The following is a 24,095-nucleotide window of genomic DNA, read 5'->3' as shown; positions in this document are numbered from 1 at the left end:
TGTTCCCATCATTCCGTGCATTTAATTCATTGAAGAACAAGAGAATTTTAACTCTTCCACAAAAGGTAAATATTTATGTGATTTTTTACAAATGTTTGGCAACTGTTTATACTGGCTTTTCTCTTAATATATTCTATGTCAGTATATAGTATTTATTTAACAGTATTTAACAGGTGAAAAGGATGTTTCTTAAGTATCTGTATGCTATGTTATCCCTCTTTAGAATCTGAAAGTCATTTCTCTTGTGATTTCTAATTTTCCCATGCAAATGCGATATGCTAGACTTACCAGGAGTAGTCATAGCATTTTACATGGCTCAGAAGCTGCTTGATTGATTTAAAGTTCATCCAAAGACTAAGATTTTACCTAAGCTCTTCTTGAGCTCTGCACAACAGCTGGTTCTAATACAATTGTGATGATGCAGCCATGGCTCTTTGCATCTGTGAAGGATGTTTCATAGGTCGGGGCTTAGGAACAGTTGAAGGTGCTGATGGCCAGAAACTATCCTTCCTATGCAGAGACATTCTGAAGACAAGTTAGTTCAATATGAGCTGTATTTTATTTGCATGACAAGACCTTGACACTCAGAAAGCTGGGGGTGTTGTAGGGCAGGTTTCTGCGGGCAGGCAGACAATCTGCACGGGTGTAGCTTTGACCTCCTATGAATTCCCCCTAGCATGTGCTGATACCAGTGAGTCAGTGAATGCAAACAAGGCTGTGCCATGAAGTGAGAAATACAGCCTGTCACATCCCCACCAAGGTATGTTGCAGAGAAGTCCCATTTTTATTTTTTTTTCCAAAAGTAGCAGTCATCTCAAAGTCAGAATGAACCTCGGAGAGAAAAAAGAACAATTTAACCCATTTTCATGTTAACAGCAAAATACTATACTGCATGAACATTAATACAACAGATTAACCTTTTCTAAATTCTACTTGAGTCCTCCAGATTTGGGGAAATTCTGATCTCAATACAGTCTTTGGTGGGCCAAAGCCAAATTATGCATTCAACTTGAAACAGAATATCTACTACAACTTTACGTTGTGAAAGGATGGATCCCACTCATGTGTTCATACTTCCTTAGGTAAAATACAGCAGCTGTTTTACTAGCTATGAACTCCAACATCCAAGACAATAATGGGGAATATGTTTTCACAATAACGTAAAAAATAAAGTGAAAAATAAATAGTATTTAAATTAAGTATAAGCAATTGCAGATTATGTTGCAGTGTTAAGTACGTACTGTGAAATGTCTTAAGAAAGTGTTAAGAATGGTTAATTTTGTAATTTATTTGTCGTTTTTGATTTCTTCAGTATCTATATTTCTTTCAAACAGAACAATACAAATTAATTATATCAGTTTATTGTTTGTGACTCTTCAAGTTCACAAACCTTGCTCTGTGATTTGGACTGCAGTGGATGTTTTACTGTTTAAAACAATTGATTTTATACAGATAAACTAGAACATGCCTGTAAGAGGTTTGTGAAAGCTCATTTCCACAGGATTTGGATGGATTTGGCCCAAGTTTTGGCAGTGTTTAGAAGGTGGTGGGATCTCTGGATACCTGGGTTCCTCTGGCTCACAGGAGCATAAGGCTGACCGCAGATGCAGCCCAAAGGCAGAAAAAAGTTGGGCAGATGAGTTGCTGGGGAAGTGGAGTGGTGGCAGTTCTGGGGGGCCATGCATAACCTGAAGTTCACCTGACTTACATTAGTAAGTCACCTCTGACTTTCCCCAGCACAGTATAAGAGAGGAGAGTTGGTGAATGGGAGATGGAGATTGGGGGTTACAGGATGTTATATGGCAAAAGACATAACTGTGAAGGAACGAGTATACTACAGGTGTGAACAAACCCCTGCACACAAGCTTACAGAAGACACAATACTTTCTAGTCAGGTAGAGGGACAAGAGCTGCAGGACATCTCCCTCACTATCTACAATGTGTAGCTGATACATACTTTTTAAAGTCACATATTTAGAGAAGGGGTTAACAAGTTCTTTATCTTAAAAACAAATTGATTTTTCAGTGTTACTAACCTTATATTTCAAAACATCTATTTGCTCATGATTTCAAAATTTTGTATTTTTTGTTTGTTTGTTTTTGTTTTGTTTTTAATTTCCCAGTTTAGCTTTCTGTGGATTTTTAAAGTCCTGAAAATTATCACAGGGATACTTCTTATGTGCATAATATTGCAAAATCCAGCCTGAAGGCTGAGAAGAAATAACTCAGAGCTTCTCTGTTATTTCTGAAATGCTTCATCCTAGTCCACCAACAGCATCAGTTCCCTCTCTTCTATGAGTGCTCCCTTCCCCTCTCCCCTTCCCTTACCTGCTGCGCTGGGGAATTCTCCCATCCAAGTCCTGCTGCTGCTTTATTCCCTTGCCTTTGCTCTGGATATTGCCTCTGCCATTTCTTCTCCAGCTTTTACCTTTCACTGTCTCAGTCCAGATACTGCTTCTTTTTCCCCAGTTTCCAAACACAGAACGTCTAAGCAGCACAGGGAGGGCAGCACTCCTGACTTTTCAGTGTGGAAAGGCATACAGGCCTCTGCACTGCATTGTAGCTCTTTGTCACTGTTCAACTTTTCATCTTAGTGTGAAGAATATGTAGACTGAGAGAGAACATGTTGGATCTCTGTTGGCTTCTGGGGTAAGTGCAGTTCCCTGTTGCCCTGCCAAAATGTGATGTTTCCTTGTACACAAATGGGGAGAAAACCACATGGGGGCAGAGTAGCAATCTCCGTTGCTAATTGGCAGATCTGTACCTTAGTAGTCCCGGCAATAAGCAATATATTCCTCTGGTTGCTGCCAGCAATCCAGTATTTGTTGTAGTGCTTTTGGATGTCCTGAACCTCAGCTTCTTGAAAGAGCTAGTGAAATCCATTTTTTAAAAAATTCCTGGTCATTTAGAGATATGATGGGAGTTAACAGTGCTCTTAGAAAGCTACCACAAAATAGTTTTTATGAAATAAATTTTCATTTCAACTTACTTTTCAGTAGCTGCATTTGTATAAGCAAATATGTAAGACTTTTAGACTGTTTCACTTAGTTTGCTTCATAAAGAAAGCTGTTAAGGGTTACAGACATCTTAACTACTGATGCCAATTTCTTCTTATTTTTTAGCTTACTCCAACAATTAATAGTGCAGGTGGATGCATCATCCCTGGAAGTGTTCAAGGCCAGGCTGGATGGGGCTTTGAGCAACCTGGTCTTGTGGAAGGGCAGGGGGGTTGGAACTAGATGGTCTTTAAGGTCCCTTCCAACCCAAACCATTCTGTGATTCTGTGACTTGGAGGATTCTGTGTTTGTTGCAGCTGTTACCATTACATGAACTAGTATAGCCAATGCTAAGATACCCGTAGGTTTTCTGTAGTTCTAAAAAGACCAATGTGGTTATCAGCTTTAATCACAGATCAGGTAATGTCACCTGTGGTTCTGGCATTAAACCCATATTTGGGTTTTAGCAAGAATGACCTTTTAGAAAGGTATTTTCACTTAATCACTGCAAGCAATGAAAGTTTGTTCCTATGCTTAGCCACTTGGTTTTTTAAACATGTCATATTACTTATTTGACTTTAACTTCTTCCTAACTACTGGACATTATTGAACCTGTGTCTGTTCAACTGAAGAGCCTTCTACTCTTAGAAATCTTCCCATGCGTAAATAATTACAGCCCCCATCAAGTCACATATCTGCTTTCTTTTTAGTCATTTCCTAAATCTCTTTCTGCAAGACTGTTTTCTGGACTTTATAAAATTCTCATTACTTCTCCCTTAATCTTCTTCAACTACAGTATGCTTGGAATTACAGTCTTCCTAAAATATCTGAATCTATTGACCTTAAGTTGAGTATCTCCCAGTCCCCATGTTTTCTTTTCAATGTCCTAAAATTCCCTTTCTCTTTAAGACATTTAAGAATTTGCTGTTCTTTTTGTAACCATAAAGAAGTGAGAAAGTTTATCTTCATGTTACCTTGCCTTCTCTCTTGCATTATTACTTGCTGCAAAGCAGCTGGTCTCCACTTCCAAAATCATGACATTTTGCTGGAGATGCATGTGTAGCACAGGCAGTAGTTCAGTGTTGGGTGGAAGATGATTTTCCTTAGAATCTGGTGATGGTCAAGAATCCAAGATGGTCACATGGCTACACAGGAAGTAGTTCCAGTGCTAAAATAATCATAATCCCTTTTTTCAAATGTATGAACGAGTTCTTTTGAAATATTATTTATTGTCAAGACTCAAAGTTTTTCAAATTCTGCAGAATTAGGCTGTCTTTGATGATCATTGTAATGTGAAAGAGGTGGATATCTAAACGTGTAAACTTGCAAATTAAAGACTAGAGAGCTATAAAAGACAAGCTCCATGCTAGTTCAGTATTGCTGCCTAGGGTACAGTCCTTATTTAAATGAACTCATGTTTCATACATTAAGTGATCAGTTTAGTAGATGGGCACTAAATGGCATTATGCCATTTAAGAAATTATGCACATAATATATAGCTTAGTCCTTCTTTCAAACATTAAAGAGGGGATTTAAAAAACTCAAGATGAGTTTCTTTTGCACTTCTCACTACTGCTAGTGCAGCTTTGGTAGTGCTCACTGACTTTCATAAAACTGGTCTTAGTCTGGTTTTGATACCAATGCAGGTTGAAGTTATTTTAAAGTCAGATTTTGTGCATTGTTAAATTCACATTCTTTGGATGGCAGAAATATGCCGTATGTGGCATTCTGTCTATCTACTAATTTGGTGTAATATTTCTAAAAAAAAAAAAAAAAAAAAGAGAGAAAAAAACTAATAAACTTTTTTTATCTGCCATAACATATTTTTAGTATAGTATATTGCTTATGGTTCTGCTATTCTGTACATATATTACATAAGGTAGTATATATTCTGAATGGTTAGTATTCTAGCTAGGTGTAACCTATCATCGGTTGAACACCAGATAGGGGTTGAAATATATACTAGTTCTCTGAGGACATAGATAGAGATGAGGGATGTCAACTACTTGATGCTATCAGATGTAATCCTATAAACCTTACCGCAGTGCTGACATATTAAAAGGAGTATGTAGTATATTGGATAGGAACTCTTTATCAGGAACTTCATTGATAGGACAAGGAGTAATGGTTTAAAAGTAAAGTGGTTTTAAACTAAATAGTTTTAAAATAAAAGGTAGATATAGATTTAGAAAGAGGGTAGATTTCCATTAGATATAAGAAAGAAAGTTTTTATTCTGAGGTTCATGAGGCACTGGCACATGTTGCCCAGAGACGCTGTGGATGCCCCTTCCCTGGAAGTGTTCAAGGCCAGGTTGGATGGGGCTTTGAGCAAGTGGGAGGTGTCCCTGCCCATGGCAAGGGGGTTGGAAGTAGGTGATCTTTAAGGTCCCTTCCAACCCAAGCCATTCTATGATATAAATTCTTAGTAAACAGATAATCTCTTGGAAAAATTAAGAGATGGCCATCTCCTTTAAAATGAATACATAAAATTATTTTCTTGGAGGGTAGTTTGCAGGCTGAAAATAAGAACTGTAGTTGTTTATTTCTTACCTCCTGTTAGTAACATAGTATGGATTTGCATATTTTAGACAATCAAAATACAGCATGTATTTTATATGCTTTTAGTAAAAAGAGAGAATTTCTTTCCCTATGATGGAAACATGTACCAAGAACTGCCTTTAATGTTAATCAAAACTTCTATTATCACAAGAAATACATGCAGAATTTTTGTGAGATTATAAGTAAAGACAAACAAACTAACAAAAAAGCCCTCTCCCATTAGGTACTCACATTAAATTGTTCTTTTTCTCATGCCATTATCGCCTCAGCAAAGATTAGAAATCTAGATGTTAGTTGTACTTGCAGCATATAACAGAATCCTTCAAGATGTGTCATGAATTACAGGTGTACATGAATTGTACATGTACAATGAATACATGAAGTACAGGGTGCACAGTCTTCGAAAGGATGTTTCTTGAATGACATCTGAGGAAAAGACCCAGGTAGAGCTGGTAGGCCTCTAGGATAGGAGATGGTCTTAATCTTTGTGAGATCATATCTTTTTGCTCTGAATCCCATTTACAGTGGAAGGCAGATGGGACTTAGCGAGTTGAATAATAAACTAAGTGATAACTATGGGAACTTATGTCTGTTTGATGGAAAACCACTCAGAACTACACTGGGCAGTTAATTCTTGGTAGCTTGCTGGGTTGACCCCAGCCAGCAAGTAAGCACCCACAGTCTATTTGCTCCCAGCCTCCTCCACAGCTGGATGGAATTGCTGTGAGAGAACTGGAAGAACAAAAGTGTGTAAAAACTTGTGGGCTGAGTTATAGACAGTTTAATAAGTGAAAGGAAAAAAAAAATTAAAAAAAAATTAAAAAAAGGAAAAAAAGCAAACTGCCAAATGATGCAAAAGCAATTGCTCACCACATCCCACCAGCAGACTAATGCCCAGCTCATCTCCATGGAATGGCTACCTTGGAAAGACAGTATTATTGCTGACCATGGCGTTAAATGGCATGCTCATTTAACCTCCTTTGGTGAGTTGGGGTCAGCAGTCCTTGTTGTGTCTCCCCCTGGTCGCTTCCCACCCCCAGCCTAGATGCTGGGGGACAGGATGAGAAACAGAGAAGCCTTTGATGCTGTGAAAGCACTGCACAATAATATCTAAAACATTGGAGTGACACAGATGTGAAACACAGCACTGTATGGGCTGCTGTTAAGAAAATTACCTCCATCCCAGCCAGACCCAGTACTCTTGGCATTACAGGAATCAGAATGGTTTCTAAATATATTAATGGGGTTGAAGAATACTATTTTGATTCCATTTGTATGTCTGTCTTTTCTCTCCTGCATGGCTTGATTGTTTATGTACATTATTGTTGTACAAGCTTCACAAGGCGTACATAAGAAAACCCCTTAAACTCCTTGGTTCTAAACTTCCACCACTTATTTAAGCAGTCCACTTCATGATCTTTCTGTTTTCAGTATTTCTTTTACTGATTGATCTCAGATCTGAGTCAACAGCTCTTAAAGCAACAAGGGTGATAGCTCTTCAAAGTGACTTCTGACACCAAAACCAGTGATGTGTTGACACAACTGACATTGGTGGTAGCTGTACCACTAATTGGAGATGCTTGTGGTAAATCTTCATATTTAGAATTATATGGCCACAGCAAAATTTAGAGGTTTGGGGATTACAGTGCTTCAATATGTACTTACGGTGTAGTCCTACCTCTCAAGAGTTCCAGGAAAAGCATTTTGTAAATACTGATGTTCTAAAAGAAAACAGATCCGTATTTTTTTCAGAGACAGGTTAAGTTCTTGTAGTATTGTTTTATGTCAAATTTTCATTACCTGTGGTAACCAGCTGTGTTCCAAGAAAGTACTGTGATTGTATGGTGATGTCACTTATGGTTGTTACAGCTTCTGCTCATGTGGTTTTGCTACTGTGTTAGATTTTTTTTTTTCTGCTTCTTGTAATTAGCATGTAAAGAGTAGACCAGTCTACTTTTCAGGCAGACAAAATTTTCCATCAGAACTAGGTATAGCGTACGCTCAGACGTGCATGGTGAGCAAAGCTGGAAAGTTGTATTTTCTAGAGCAGACTTTCATTTCACCCAATTGCTTGCTTAGAAGTAAGTCTGAATGTTTTTTGCTAATGGCACATTTTGCTCCATGCACAAAACTAAATTTCTCTCTTAGAATATTTAGATTAATTTTACAGTCCTCATCAATTGTTCTCATGTTACTTTATATAATGATATCCAGTAATGGAAAACATATGTGTGTGGTTAAGGATTTAAACACAAGTAAAATCAAGAATTACTAAGTCAAGGTTGACAGTTTACTCAATCTTGACTGTAGTAGTTTTTGTGCATACTCACTGGACTAGGGTCTCTTTAGATAATAGAATATTCTTTTTCAGGTATCGTAAATAATACAGATTAACACTTTTCCGTATAAATTTTTTAGTATAATATACAGTTAACAGGGTGAAGCACCAGTCACACAGTGAAAGGGTTATTTTTAGAGTAACCTGTGCACAATACACCTATAGGGCTAAATTTTTAAAGGGGTCTCAATATTCCCTCTGATTTTTATATCCTCAGTCTCTTTCATGCATGTATGATAGGATTAAGATATCTGAGTTTTTGACTTCAGTCACTAATTGACGTATCTTAATCCTTTCATATCTGTCCATAAAATAAGAGGCCATCTTTAAAAATTTCACCTAAAGTGCTCAATTTTGCCTTCAGATACCTCCATGCAACTTCCATTGAAGTAATTGGAGCTGTGCCTGCATATCTGATGGTGGAACTGGACTCATTGCAATTAAGGTACACATTTACCAACATAATTAGTCATCTGGAATAATCACTGGGCCCAGTGTGACATTCTGCATGTGCAGAATTTCCTAGATTGGACCCTCTGCAGTGTGGGAGGTTGAAGATTATGGTGATAATTTTATCTCTTGCCTTAAATTTGTAGCTGTAGCAGAACTTGAATGAAATTTGCTGTACTTAATTTTCCTATTTTTAAATATGAAACGTGGAAGGAGGACATGAAAACAACATATTTTTCACAGCGTTATATCTTTGTATATTTTTTCATATCCAACCAGTGCACAGATAATCCATGATTTCCACAAACACATTATGGGTGGTATGTGCGTGCACAATTGTGGTTTGTGCAAGAGCACACAGTTTAAAATATCCGACACTGAGGACACCGCTTTCTTTTTGTGTGTATTTGTGCTTGCAAAGCACAAAATAATAAGTAGATGTGTAAAGAATCACACAACTAGCAGCATAAAACCCACATGGGGTAACTTTGGTACCTCTTGATTCATAATCCAGATCTGTAAACATCATGATAGCGTGCCTGTTTTCCCCTAAGTTAAAATTTTGTGTTTTGTGATTGAAAATCAGTTCCGTGCAGCTTTTAAATCGGTGTCTGTCTCCTGTCACTGGTCTGGGAGGGGCTGTTTACAAAAATCTTGACTTTTAAAACTAATCTTTGGAGAGAATCATGTAGGTCCATGATTGACCTAAAAGCAGAAAAAAAGATTTTGCAGGAGTTTTCCCAAATAAAACACCCATTTTGAATTTATGACCACACAAAAAATTCCAGCTAAAAGAAGTCGTTCTTCTCGGATGTTATAAAAACCTATGTGAAAACCTATGAACATACTGAGTGCTCCAGTAAATTAGAATAGTGACTGGTGAATATTTGTGTCTAGTTCTAGAACTGTTACGAAATGCCAGTTTTCAAGGTTTTGGTTTTATTGGTATTCCTTTGCATTTGTAGTGCCACCAAGTTTAAGAATGGCAGAATATGCTGTTCCCTCTGAAAATTATGCACTACCACAAAGGTTAACTTACTTTAAGGAAGCTTTAGCCCAAGTGCTTTCACACCAATCTTTCCTTTAGTGCAAAGGCATCTTCCTGTGGCAAGCACAGCCAATATTAATTGTTATAACTTCTTCAAATTGAAGAAGATGCTGTTTATAACATCAAAACTTCTTGAAGGTTTAAGATTAATTTTTTAAAGAAACATTATCACAGGGGAATTTAAAATACAAGAAGATACAATACAATTTCTTTGAAATAGAAATAAGCATTAGAGAATAAAGTAGCATTTTTAAAGGACTTTTTGTTAAAAAAAAAAAAGAACTAGAAAATTTATTGTATTTTTACTGTGACAGGTTGAATGGAGAGATTATCTCTTAAAATAATGTTTAGGTACGGTGAGCAGTTATGTTTTAATACAGTAATACGACTTAATTACTTTCAAAGTAAATTTTAATACCTGTTTAATGCATTAACTCTCAGAATGCTACTGTAGTTATTTTCTACAGTTAAGTATATACATGGTTAGGTGGTCATAGATTTATGCCCTCTGCATCTAGAATGATTAACAGGTTTATAATTCAGCCTACCACCTAAATTCTTTCAATCTTTCCGTAACTGTTGCACCACCTTGATAATGTATAGAAAACTGGGATGTCTGCCCATTTTCAGGTAGAAACTCCTGGCAATGGAAGTGGTTGATTTCTTGACATTAGTGTTCCTTTGTGATGTGTTTACACCCTGCTTGCTCTACATGTTTCTACATTTCTTTGTTTTGTTGAGATGGAAATAAGTTAAAATTGTTGCTAAACCATTTTTTTTTTTCCCAAAAGTTTTTTCTCTCTTTTTAATTGATTTTCATTATGTGTTTTTGCAGCAAGCTTAGTAGTGGAGGAGCGAACGAGACAGATGAAAATGAAAGTGCACCGTTATAATCAGACATCAGGGTCTGGTTCTAGTCAAGAACATGAGCGTGAGCAATATACCAAGGTAAAGTTAGCAGTATTCAAATGATACTTTGACTTGAAAATTGAAGGCATAAACATGTTTATTTAAAATATTATATCACCCTCAAGAACATTGTGTTATAAAGCCTGACAGAGGTGTCTTCACATAATAGCTTTGTAACATCATTTTCACCCCCATTTGACGTGCTTTAGACTTAGTCTTTGATGTCACCTAAAATGAATATGTGAAAAGCAGAACACATGAAAAACAGTTCAAGGAAGAAAGATCCTGTTAAACAAAGCTATGTCACCTTGAGGTTTGGAAACCTCAGGCCTGCAAATCCATGGAGGCTGAAAAAGGCCATATGACATTGTAATGTAATATTTTTGCATCTTAATAATGTCATAGATAAAGTATTTCCTTTCTGGAAATATGTCCCGGTTACATTGATCTTGTTTTCTAATAATAATGTAAGCACTTCCTTTGATAGTTGTGGATATGAAATTACATGAATGAAGAGATAACATACATTTTTTTCTTGATAATGCTGAAATGATATCCCCCAGCCTTGTAAGTTTAAAACCATGTAAACCTCTAAGCAATCTGCTAAAGATCTCAGAGATCTGTGCTGTCTCTCACAAGTCAAGCTGTGGGGGGCCGGAGCTGTGACAGGCTAATCTCATTTTGCTCTGTGAAGCCTAAGAAAGGGGGAACATCTGCAGGAGTAATGTGCATGGGCAATGTTTGCTTAGATTTTGTTTCCTTTTTAGAGATGCAGCACTGCTTTTATGTAGTCTAAGAGCAAAACCAAAACCAGCCGTCAGGTGGTTGTGAGGGAAGCGTTCCTGCAGTGCTCTTCTCCCACTGCCGTGGAGGCCTACAACATCGTGGGGTGTTTACAACGAGCCACCACGGGATGGCACTGTGAATGTAAAAGTTCGAATGCAAAAACTTCGAGGACATGTTCAACTATGAATTAAAAATAAGGTCTCAGAATAGTAGCAGTTGGAAGAAAATTACAGCTTTTATAAATTTAGACTTTTGTGCCTAAAGAGACACATTTCCATGAAGCTCTTCATATCAGTAAGAGCTAAAAACTTGTATTACATTACTTGTATTACATTTTAAAAGAGATGATCTTTCCATTTGTGAACCAGTGCCACACAGAAAACATCAAACTGTCTGTCACTCAACAGCTGAGGACATCAGGATGCTCCTGGCATTTATTAGTAGTGCAGAACCAGGCTTTTTGTCCTTTCCCCTTCAGTACCACTTCTCTTTGTTTCACAGACTTGATGCTCCTGGAGGCCCAAGTTGAAATAATGGGTAATGCAAGGTACTCAGCAGTACAGAAAAATCAGAAATTCACTTAGGAATGGGTGGTAGGCAGTTAGGCATCTACCTTGTACCATCTAACAGATTTGAAAAAATTGTTGAAGGTCTTGTTACAGTTAAATATGGAGACAATTTTAATGAGGACGTTTCTTTCTTTGAGACCACCTCACTGTGAACATACAACTTAAATAAATAGAACAGTTCTCAAAGGGAAGAGAAATAGGCTGTAAGTCCTCAATTACCAAATTACCAGGTATTAATTCCACACAAAAAATTGGGATGGGCAGCCTTCTCTAGGTGGCCCTGCTTGAGCTAGGGGGGTTGGACCAGATGACTTCCAGAAGTCCCTTCAACCTTGCCCATTCTGTGATACTGGTCAGAAGCCAGAGTTTGCATAGTAATTAGGGTATTTCCTAAATAAAAGGCCAGATTTCTGATTTGGATTTTTTGTGCTTACGGATTGGTTCAAATTTCATATTTTTCCACTATGAGATACTTTTTTAAAATCCTGACTCTTTTTAGTATTTATCGTAAATATTATTTATGCTCATCATAAATATTGTTTTTGTTCCTCAATATACTTCTCTGACTAAGACTAATGTAAATCTGATGTTTGGTTAAATGGTTGGAAAACATCAAACTGCAATTTTACCAATTTCACTTGTCTTTCTGCGTCTAGCAGTTTCTGTTATTAACTTTTAGTTTTTAAATGTATGTGGAAATGAAATCAAAATTGAAATTTCAGCATGATGGGTACTAGATGGAAAGAACTCTGAAATATTTTTTTTTTTAAATCTATGACTAAAACTTTGAGGAAGCAAATTCTCTGTCCACTGTTATAAGAAAAGTATTTTGGTGGTACATTTTGTTCTGACAGATATGTGCTCCTTTCCATGCTAAAAAAGTATTAAAGAGAATGAGTTACTTTTTTTGGACTTTAAATACAAAAATCTTTAACTTCTTATGTATTTCCTACATCATCTTTTGTAGTACGATGAGCCAATCTATAATAAATTGTTAACTGCTGAGAACAAATTATATTAGCACATTCTAACACTCTGTACTATATTCAGTGATGTAGCTGTTTGCTTCATATTGCTATGGTGATAGTAGTCACTTTGATGAATATGTTGTTAAAGCAAGCCTAGTGCTGCTATCTTTCTTTATCCTCAGAAGATGTTGAAGGAATCAAGAAAAATAGACCAGACAGATGAAGATGAGACAGTTCTAATGAAAATGTGGTTAAGTCATGGCAGGTGATGCAGTAAAGATAATGAGTGAAAGTACTTAAGGCTATATCTAATTTCTGGTGCCAAAATCGGTGAAAAGTCTTTGCAGGAGCAAGACTTACTTTAATTTAAGAAGAAAAATTGTTCAGTGGTCTAACAGACATTTTAGAATACTGAGAAAGAAATATTAAGTAGCTGTTAAATAAAGCAGAATTTGTTCCTCTTTAAAATAAATACTTCTTTCTTTCCTCCCTTTCTTTCCCCCTTTTTTCATCCCTTTGCCTATTTCTTCAGAAAATATATATTTATATATCTTAGAGAAATTACACTGTTATACACTGAGAATATATTCTCTTCAGCTTTTCAGAGCAATTGGCTCACATGGATTCAATCCTTCCTCTATTTTAGCATTTGCATATATGCATGGTATATTACACCCAAACTTCTTCAAAACTTTCAAAATTTTTTCTTCTGTAAGGACTGGATCTTCCTTGCAATAGTGAATTACATGTGTAAAAAATTAATTTCTTAAATTTAAATTTGTTTCCTCTTGTACTGAAAAAAAAATATTTTTTCCCAGGAGGTTTCCCCATGGCCTTCACAATTTCCAATCTATCTGGTTCATTTCTTCCATTTTTGTAATTTATCCCACTCAGTTTCTTAATATTTGTAGTCTCAGTAGCCACGGACTAGTTTTTCAAGCATACATGGTGCAGTTAGTGAGTAAACATTTTTAAACATTCGGGTTTTAAACATCTGTTAATGGATTTTGAAAAAGTTAACTGCTGTGCAGCATGTGTATAGGTCTTGATGTTTCTTGTACTCTAATTGTTTTAAGATCCTCAAAGACCTCACATCCTTATTTCCTTCAGTTTCAGTGAAAGAACTCCATAATTCATCTAAAACTCTTACACCCTAAAAAGCCAAGTGGAAAAACAAACAAACAAACAACTCTGGATTTGGCAAAAGGGTTTAAAGAAGGACTTTAAATATCCGTTTTCCTTCCTTCCTTGTATATTGATTGGTAAGGGTGTAGTGGCTACTATCACTGTTATATATATTTGCTGTTTAAGTGTTTGGGAGAATCAAAACACTTTGGTGGTATAATTCTGCATTTGCACAGATGTAAATGACAGAATATCTTAATTATGCTCTTAATTAAAAAGTCAGTAAGTTTTCATTACAAATGCCACACACAGAACACAAATACCATGCTACAGCTGTTCCAGCTTTCCAGAGAATGTGCAACACATTTTTTATTTTTTTTTTAAGAAGATCTGTTTATTCAAGAGAGTCACTGATCAAAGCACTGTAGTGCCTACTTAAAAGGACAGCATTCTATATTTAGATGCACTACCAACTCAGTTAACTCTGTATGTGATTGACTGGAAAGCATTTAGCATAAAAAGGAAGTGTAGTCATGGCATTAGGTTACTAGCACTCTGGATTTAACTTGATAGTTAAAGTCTACAAGGGTAGGCTGTATAGGTGACAGGATGATAGGATACTGACTACCAAAGTTTATATGCTGCTGGGCAAGGCACCTAGAGCTATGCATAGAAAGGAATCCTCTTGGAGGTTGATGTTATAGGTATCTTCTTTTGATCTCCCTTCATCAACATTCAAGTGAAAAATATTTACTGTGTATCATATTGACACTACAGTCACTCCAAGATGGATACAGTTTCACAAAATTCAGTAAGATCCATTCGTTTGACTCCTGGGCTTCACCACAACTTTTCCATTGGATGACTTGCTCATTTTTGCTGTACAGGTGCTGGTAGGAGTCACAAACAGGGCCAAGGTGCCAGGCACTGAATCCCAGCAGCGTTTGGAGGAACCCTGTGCCAATAGTCATAAAACTCAAGGTGCTTTGTGCCATAATTCAGTGTTTCCTGACAAAATTCCTTGTTAGAGTAAGGTGACTCAAAGGCAGCTATGATCTCAAGACTTGAGTAAGTCCCTCAGTGAACCTAGCCCTTAATGGTTCTGGTCTGTATTTCTTTCCTCATTTTAATTTCCTCATTTTAATCCCCATTTCATTTTCTTATTTAATTCTATTATTCAAAGCACATAATGAGGCACGTATTTTCAGAGGTTAGTCACCTGAGGCTTTTTCTGTAAAGGAGAGGGCACTTCTTCAGTTTCAAAGCTCTGAACTATTCCATTCACCACAGGTTGAGGTGAAAGATCTAGAAATATAAAATCTTAATAATATGGAAAATAATATAATGGATTATTAACTTACTTCTCTAATGCCTTATAATCAGTAAAATTGCTAATGCTGTTAGTCATTAAGGAACCGTGAAAACTGTGATTCCATCATAGAATGGAAACGCAGAATGGTTTGGGTTGGAAGGGACCTTAAAGATCACCTACTTCCAACCCCCCTGCTGTGAGCAGGGACACCTCCCACCAGATCGGGTTGGATGAGGCCCTGGGCAATCTGGTCTTGAACACCTCCTGGGATGGGGCACCACAACCTCTCTGGGCAACCTGTGCCAGTGCCTCACCATCCTCCGAGTGAAGAATTTCCTCCTAACATCTAATCTAAATATCCCTTCTTTTAGTTTAAAACCATTCCCCCTTGTCCTGTCATCTGATTGAGCAAAAAGTCACTCTCCGTCTTTTTTATAAGTATCCACGAAGTACACTTTTTATTTCTCTGTGCTCTTTTCACTGGTGTCAACACGTCTGCAGTTCATCATACCCCTTTTTTCACCTATTGCTTATGCAGAAGCAGCGACTCCATAGGTGGTAAAGTGAATGGAAGAACTACATTTCAAATGTTTATATTTCAGACAGTTACACTGAAAAAAAAATCTGTCTTTGTAATACAGAAGCAGACAAACAGTGCAGATAGTATGGGAATTTGAAGCCAGCTGCAAACTTCAGCAGTGTTCCAAATGAGATAAATAGTGCACTCTGGAATGGAAATGTTACATAAACTTTAACTGCCTAAGACATAGAGTTGAAAGAGAAGTGATTGCACTGAAAAGTTACTTAACTTTAAAGCTTCAGAATGATTTTTGTGTAATATTTAAATGTAACATGACAGAGAAATGTATTACAAATACACACAGTTATGCTGAAGAGCAGTAGGACTCTAGATGAGTGGGACATTATTATTTTATTTTTGGTCCCAACTGGAAACCTGCAGGCTTTTCTCTAATGGAAATATCAAATAAGTGGATCTTGGCTTGTGACTCTTCTCTGAATGACAAGTTCAGGTGTATTTCAACCATAAAGTATTCTTCTTTTAACGTTCACTGACTTAAGAGCACTTCTGTCTCTGAAAGGGAAAAAAAGCTAACTTCAAAATTGCTTTTATTTTGTTAATCTGTTTCTCCCCCCCCCCTCCCCTGACCGTTCATATTATTTGAAAGAAAAGAAAATAATCTTTCACAGTAATTAAAACTTTGAGTGACAGCAGTACAAGTTATTTATATGAATTTTCTGCCAAAAAAAAAGTTAACTAGGAACAGAACAAACTATCTCAGCTGATGTTGAAATTCACAAGTAGCCTGTGCTCTTTCACCAGGGAATCTGTAAGAAAGAAGGGGATAAAGCTATACAAGGTCATGTTTTGTTTTTTCTTTTTCCTTTTTTTTTCCTTTTTTTTTCTTTTTTCCCTGTCATCCTCCCAGCCCTTCTTTCACTCTCTTAAAGTTCGCACTCAGGATAGTGCTAACCTCAGGGGAGGTTATCTGACGTTACTGAGTTAGCTGATTTTCAAAATGTACCGGAAAGGGGTAGGTAGGGAGTAATAAGTCAAAAAAAAAATTGTATGCCTCTTGTAGAGGACAGGGAAATCAGGAAACTGTGTTTCATGGCTTGAAGGTGATACATTCATCTGTATTAGGTGTATATTCACCTGAGCTTGTGTTGCCAGGCTTTTTAAGTCATGCTTTTTGCCAACTGGCTCTGCCTGAAAGCCAGTGCCTAGTTCAGCTGAGGATATTCACAAGTGGTCACAGCTTTGTCTATAAGTTGCACATAAACTTTTACATAAAACTTACTGCAGTTTTACAGAGCACAGATCCAGAAAATGAACTCCCTAGAGTGTCATGTCAAAAACTGCCTTATGTTGCCACATGTTCATAGTTTTCACATATCATGCCCTGGAAAGTATGGCACTGTTTCCGTCCCTTCCCAGATGAGGGTCCCTTTCTCTCTAATGGTAGTGAATTTTAGTTTTGGGAACCTGGCAATTTAGGTAAGTGTGACATTACTAGGACTGAAGCTCTTTTTTTAAATATGTCTAACTGGTGATGTGGGTAATTTGAGTGTTACGCAATAGATACGGTGTTGCAGTTGATTTTAACTAACCTAAGCTTCTGCTGTTGACGAAAGTGTACTAGTTTCTACCCTTCTCCACATGCTCTTCCTGCCAGGTCCTCTGCTAGTTCTCACACTTGTGCACATGTGCGACCAGATCAGGGAACTGATCTGCTTGAGAACAAATATTATTTTTGTTGTTTGATTTCTTCACGACTAGTTCTCAAGTATCATAATACAAAGAGATATTTTGACATAGTAATTTTTTTGCTTTTCTGAGAAGTATTGAAAGCAACCCCTAGTGCCACCTTCTTGTATCCACTGCATAAATATTTAATTATTATAGTTTGAGAGTACTAAAGATCCAGCAGCCTATTTAAAGTCCAATGCTGTAATTTATTTCAAGTATCTGAATTATTACATAAATACCACTTTTGATTTCTTTAGTAGACATGAAAACATTGTTTAATATAAATATTCCTCTGAAGTTCATTAAATTTTGTTAGATCCAAAAGCAGCTGTAGAGAATTATCATACTTAGGTCATTTGTTGTCTCGGTATATGCACTGTGTTTTGATGAGACTCCTCACCCTTTCTTTTCTTGATCTCTAGTATAACATACAAACAGATCAGTACAGAAGTTGTGATAACGTCTCTGCCAAATCATCAGATAGTGATGTCAGTGATGTGTCAGCCATTTCCCGAACCAGCAGTGCCTCACGCCTCAGCAGCACAAGTTTTATGTCAGAGCAATCTGAACGCCCTCGGGGCAGAATCAGGTGAGTTCTCAGTGCAGCTTCAATTGTATCACATCCCCTGTTTTGTGTAGGTGCCAAAATACAACTAGAAATTATTGAAATTAAGTGATCACGGCCATAGAAGTACTTGGGAAATGTTGTCTGTGTACATATAAGCTGTCTTCCATTGCTAGCCTAAGATGACGATACTTTTTTGCACTTAAGTGTCTAAAACAGAAAACAGAAGTTCCCATGAGGTGATGTATTTGTGGCAAGTGGGACTTGAACACACACTATCTCATTGCTGGTTATGAATCAGTGTAATATATACACCAATAAGATATTACAGCAGAAATGTTGGTAGTTTTGTCATATAAAGAATTTGATTTCATAAAAGCTTTGGTTTTCTTTCCATCTATGTGTCTGTCTCCATACCTGCCTACTTTTGTTTTGCTGTTTTCATCCATGATGAGTTACTGGCTTTGAAACAAGTTTTTCTATAGTAACTTTATATCTCTGCTTTAAAATAGATATATTATCAATAATCAAATCTCTTTCATCCTTGATAATAAGCTACTTCTCCATTTAGGGCTTTTTAAAAAACGTACAAACAGGATCCTGTCTTCGTTTAACTTGATAAAACTCCCACCAGCAATAATGGCTGTAGGATTGGCTTTGTGTCTATGATAACATCTACCAATGTCTGTACTCTGAAAAATATGACTGTAGGTGCTAGAAGTCAGGATATGAATTAGGAACTGTAAAAAAATAAAAAAATAAAATTATCCTGATGGAGAAGATCAGTCTGATGAAAGTCTGGATGGCATCATTAAGTACATTGGAACATTTCTAGACAGACTCACCATTCAAGAAATTCAGCTTTTTAATCTGTTCACAAAATGGGAAGGGATATTAGGGAAAGTCAGAAAGTGGGCTCTGTGTATGAACTAGCTCCACCTTCTTTTATTGTTAAAGAAAGCTCACAAGTGTATTAAAATGTGTTTTAGATGGGTGAAATACATCTGTATTAATAGTGAAATCCATAATCCAGCCGAACACTGTTAGTGGAACTGTAAATGTATTTGAAGTTGGTTGTATTTGAAGTTCAGATCATGTATTTAAATGCTACATTTCATTGTAGCTTAACTTTTTACTACTTGTCTCTTACAAAGGGTTTAATTTTTCCAAAACACGTATATTTTCTAGATACTGAATTTCCTCAACTATATATTTTTACAGTATTTTTGGCAGTTTGACCAAAATAGGATTTTTACCCATAACTACCTCTGTGTTGAGATTTTATCAGGAAGGTTACCTGGGTTCATAACGTCTGATCATAAATATCAGAAGGGTCTCAACCCAGGAGAACCTGTAACCTTTTGGTATGGGGGGAAGGGGGAAACCTGACATCAGACCTTTTTTCTCATTCTGCCTCTTTAATTCTAACGAGCAGCAGAGCACATTGGATACAGAATAGGCCAAGGTGGTGTACAAAACCAAGTGTTTGCAATGGGAGCTCCAGCTGGGAGAGTTCAGCTTCACTCTAAACTCCTAAAGTGAGATGTAGTTGGAATTCAGATGGTTTCACTTTCTGATACTCTCCAGAGAATCCATGCATAAGACATGAGACACTTTATAGTTACTTGCTTTAATTTTCTCTTAACTTCAGGTAGTACTTACATAGTGAATAAAATATATGGTAGTAATATGCATTGCAGCTCATTCAGTAGAAACACCAGGAAGAAATTAATAGATTCATAAGATACTAATAATTTTAATTATTTTTCATCTAAGCCTGCTGTAGTTTTGCTCCCCCAAAGTACGCATAAAGTAAGTGAGAGATGCCTAATGCAGTTAGCTTATTTCAACCATTAAATGCAAAGAAATACATTTTAAAATCATTTTGATGTTATGTTGGAAAGTATTTTATCCAATAGGTTAACATCTGCTGTTCAAAATTTTTGATGTGAGTTGTTTACAGTTACTTTTGATGATCGGATATTGTGGCAACGGAAAGGTGAAAGTCTTTGGAGATGTGCAAAAATGATGTATGGTAGGAATTTTATATCAAGCAAGGTCGGAATAAAGGGAAGTTGAGTGCTGAAGAAAAGAAAAGGCTTTTTTCTGATGATCTGAGGCAAACTTAGATTCCTCTCCTCCTGTGTCTGTACTGGTTGCTTCTGTCATATAGTCCTTAATCACTTCTTGGCACTACTTACTAATTACATGGAAGGGGAGGGTTAATTTGGGGAATGGGTTGATTATATTTTAAACAGTTTTACATAGTGAGATTCATCCTGTTCAACTCAGCCTTAAAAGCTGCATGTGTACCATAGAATTCGTCTAAGATTAGGTATTCATTAAATTATTCATCTAACTTCTCTGAATTATCATTAAAACGAAGGAAACAGCTGTCATCTTGGATGGTTTTCTTCATCTTCAGATAAATGTCAAAGATGGGGGAATTGTTCTTTCCTAGCTTTAATTATTATAGGAACCCTAGATGACTAGTTAAGGTAGGTTGTTTACTTGTAGGCATCTAAAATTAAGTGAAATGGATTCTTGCTCTTAATTAATGTTTCTATGAATTCAATGAATTAGAAATTTGAAGTTCAAGTTTTGTTAGTAATTTGAAGTTCAAATTTTATTTTTGCCTCCAAGGAACCTGATGTTAACTTATATCAAGCATGAGGATACGGGGTAGTTGAGCAGGAGGGGCAAGGAAAAGAACATTTTTTTAACTGTCTGTTTTCCATCTTACTGAAACACATTTCCACCATCATCTTCATTTGGAAGTGTAGCCCAGTGGCCATGGCAAGTGTGTGAGTGTAATGTTAAGTTTAAGGTCAAGAAGCTCTTTGAACTGCCAATTTCATGAACCTAGTTATTTTCTTCAGATACCTTCTGGAGATGAGAGCTGTGAAGAACCTAGTAAGTATGTAGAAGCTCTAGCAAGGTGTCCCAGTTTTAGCCATCTCACTAAACTAAGTCATCCAACTAGTAGCCTTAGGTGCCTTTTGTATTCAGGAGAAAAATACCTGAATTCAGAATACACGAGCAAGGTTCCTGCTCTGATGCACCTTCGGAAAGGGTGTCTCCATCTCTCTCTCTGTTGAGTTGAGGAGAATGAATCCTAGAACTATTCACCAGCAAGCTGAGGTAACTGCCTTAAATGGAGAAATGTGACCGGAGAGTACTTCAGCTCTCAGATTAGTGACCTGAAGTTAAACTGTTCTCCTCTAACATTCCTACATGAACTGAAAAGCATTGGTTAACTATTTATATTTAGAGTTGTGGTGTCAAATTTCTGAATGAAATACACCAGCTCGTTTTGAGACAGCAGTAGTTTTAGTTAATGTTGTTAGTCGATATAACCCCATCATCCTTCATATGGCATTTCTGAAAAGGGATATAAATTAAGCTGTTAGGCATGTGAAAATACAAGGTACTGTCTTTAGGGCTGTCACTAAGAAAGCAATAATTCTGCTGTCGTTTTGTACAATATGATTACTCTTAAATGTCAGACTGACTGAAGTTTCAGGTCATAGTGCAGTTTATATCCACCAACTCTACCACCAGCTCTGACAGCATGAACAGTTTCCTGACCTTTCCTCCCAAGTCCTAAGGAAGGAAAAGATCCTTCAAATAGCTAACTAATGCCTTTTCCCCATCAATCTAGAAGAACTGATGAATCCCTCCCTCTCTCAATTTTGCAGGTTTGGAATTCTGTCATTTTGGACAGTGTTCTATATTATCCTATATTTATAAATATTTACTTATTTTTATTCAAACAGTAATGATTTTAAAACATGACAATACATCCTTATCTTGTGGCTCAAAAGTATATGAACGTTAGCTCTAAATATGTAACTGTTGATGTTTGATCAGCAATTTTTAATTTTAATGAGTAACTCCAGTTACATTATATTCCAATTACATTATTTTTCATTTTGCACATCAATTGTAGAATAAAATACTGTCTGTATAGTAAGGGGAAAACAAATTGAAGCGAACAACACAGAGATACTGTATGCCTTATTTGGATAGTTAGATAATGCTCCAGCTGATTGTTGGATCAAAACTCGGAAATGCAAGTTTAGTAACATTAGAAAACTTGAGAATCCTGAAGAAGTCAGTAACATAGGGAGAGCGAAAGCAAATCTTTTCTGTCTGTTGATCAATGACACGACTGCATCTAAACCTTTTAAGGTAGATGGATAATTTCATTCCTACAGTATAATTGTAATTGAATTACCTGTCAGAAAGCTGTTACATAGCATGCATGGAAATACCATTAGATAATCTTCAGTGTGGAGATCTTGTTGATTAGCACTGATAATGCATTGCAAGAGAGAATTATGATTAATGCAAGTTCTAAATATAAACATATAAAATAGCTTCTTCATTTCTAATTTGTTTAGCATTTTCAGATGGATGCTATAACAAACAGCTATGCATGGATAAATTAGTCTGGATATGAAATTATTTCAAGCATCTTTCTTGTTACTGTCCTACGAAGTCTGGTTGACCATCATGTTCTCTAGTGAAAGTCCAGGCAAATATCAGGTGCTGTGGCTTTTGACTTGAATCAGAATCAGACCTGTGAATTTGGCTTGCTATAGAATTTGGATTTTCTATTTATTTCATGACTGAAGTCAGGTTACCAGTCCTCCTTTATGCAGGTTTGCTTTCATTAGGCATGTTCTGTATGAATTTAAAATACAGTCAAGCAGTACTTTGTGCCTGTGTATGCTATAGTTTAACGCAAAAGACTGATAATTAAGGATCCACGTTAAATACATGATAACTAATCAGCACCATCAGACAAAGAAGGACATTTGCTCACATGGGTAAAAATTATGCCCAATGATGTCATAGCATTATTTTTATTTTTATTTTTGCATTAGGAGCCTGTTTATTCAAAGATACCTTTGAAGATGGACTTTTCAGTGATGTCAAGTAGGGAACTGTCACACATGGTGGATGTGAGCTGGAGGTTTCTATTCTGGAGGATTTAGCAAATCAGCTACCATAAGATGTTTAGCTTAAATCTGCCAATTTTATGGAAGGCTAGATAACTCATTTTAAGTGTACCTGAATTTGAAACAAAAAGTCCCTACGTGAGGAATATCATTGTCATTCCTCATTTTAAATTTGAAGAACACATCTTTAGTAAGAATTATATTTAATGCCTTAATAAATGTGTGATATATAATAATATAACTATGTATGTGCCATATTTTCATCTAGTTTTACATGCATTGTTAAATTAAATGCTTAAGATTAATTAAAATATTTTAAATGAGTTTATTAAAGAAACAGCATAAATATAGTAGGTTGGAATTCAAACCAGTCCAAATCTATTTCACACATTATGCCATGACACTGAATGGCTTGTATCACAAACTCATATACATTTCTTGGGATTCAGGTATGTTCTTAGTACATTGCTATAGGAAAAAAAAAAAAAAACACTTTTTTGGTTCATACTACCAGGCTCTCTGTGACAATCCTGTTCATCCCCAGTTTAAACTTCCATAAAGCTGTTGTTCTTTCAGTACACTAGAACTTCAGCACTTGTACACTTGACCTTTGAATCAGGAATGATGAGGGAGGGAAATGATGACACTTGATCAAGTGAAGAAGCATTTTTTAGGTTGGCGAGCAAAGGGTGCAGGGTGATGTTGACAGGTGTGATATCATAATCAACAAAACAGGGCAGGAACAAGCCCACCACGAGAGTATACAAACAAATAAGAAGGTTCTGAAAGGACAGCATGTGGGGGAAGTTCTCACACCTTTTCTGGGAGATCACAACCAGGTGGCATGCATGCAACATGGGGAATGAACAAGAGGAATTAGAGGTCTGTTGTGCAGCTGCAGGGTTATTATCTCACCAAGATCAGAGGAGTAGTGATATAGCTCACTGCTGGAGTGCTGCAATCCATGCAAGAACAGGCCAGAACAGGGAGAAAGGGGGCTGCTATTTTTGTGAGAAAGCAGAAAGGATGCAGGAAGTTCTGCCTAGAGATAGGTGATGAACCAGATGGAATCTTATGAGTCAGGAGTTAGAGGGCTCACCAATGCGATGATGATGTGGGTGTCTGCTATGGGCTTCTTGATAAAGAAGTAGTGGTAGCTGGAATGGGCTTCCAACAACTGAAAGAAGATTCACGTTCATAGGCCCTGGTCCTTTTGGGGAACTCGAACCATCCAGAG

At 36.7% G+C, this 24,095-nt stretch overlaps 1 protein-coding gene across 49 annotated transcripts in view; it reads left to right on the top strand.

The window, feature by feature from the left end:
- Positions 1–24,095, top strand: part of RIMS1 (regulating synaptic membrane exocytosis 1) — a 318,536-nt gene that overhangs the window by 233,851 nt on the left and 60,590 nt on the right. For 28 of the 49 annotated variants that reach the window (XR_010830508.1, XR_010830507.1, XM_048077390.2 and 25 more), the window contains 3 exons: positions 36–65; positions 10,227–10,339; positions 17,752–17,918. The exons of 8 other annotated variants lie outside the window; for them this stretch is intronic. Coding sequence is in view for 38 of the 41 variants with exons in the window: in XM_048077390.2 (XP_047933347.1) it covers positions 36–65; positions 10,227–10,339; positions 17,752–17,918 (310 nt within the window). In the remaining 3 variants the exon portion in view is untranslated. Of the gene's footprint in view, positions 1–34; positions 66–8,257; positions 8,339–10,226; positions 10,340–17,751; positions 17,919–24,095 lie in introns of those variants that run through there. 13 more of the 49 variants (XM_066994686.1, XM_066994677.1, XM_066994688.1 and 10 more) reach the window with 4 other exon arrangements.

The sequence above is a fragment of the Anser cygnoides genome, chromosome 3 (assembly GCF_040182565.1).
Source record: "Anser cygnoides isolate HZ-2024a breed goose chromosome 3, Taihu_goose_T2T_genome, whole genome shotgun sequence".
Classification (NCBI taxonomy): Eukaryota; Metazoa; Chordata; class Aves; order Anseriformes; family Anatidae; genus Anser; species Anser cygnoides.
The sequence above is the reverse complement of the archived record's forward strand: the minus strand, read 5'-3'. Positions and strand labels throughout refer to the sequence as shown.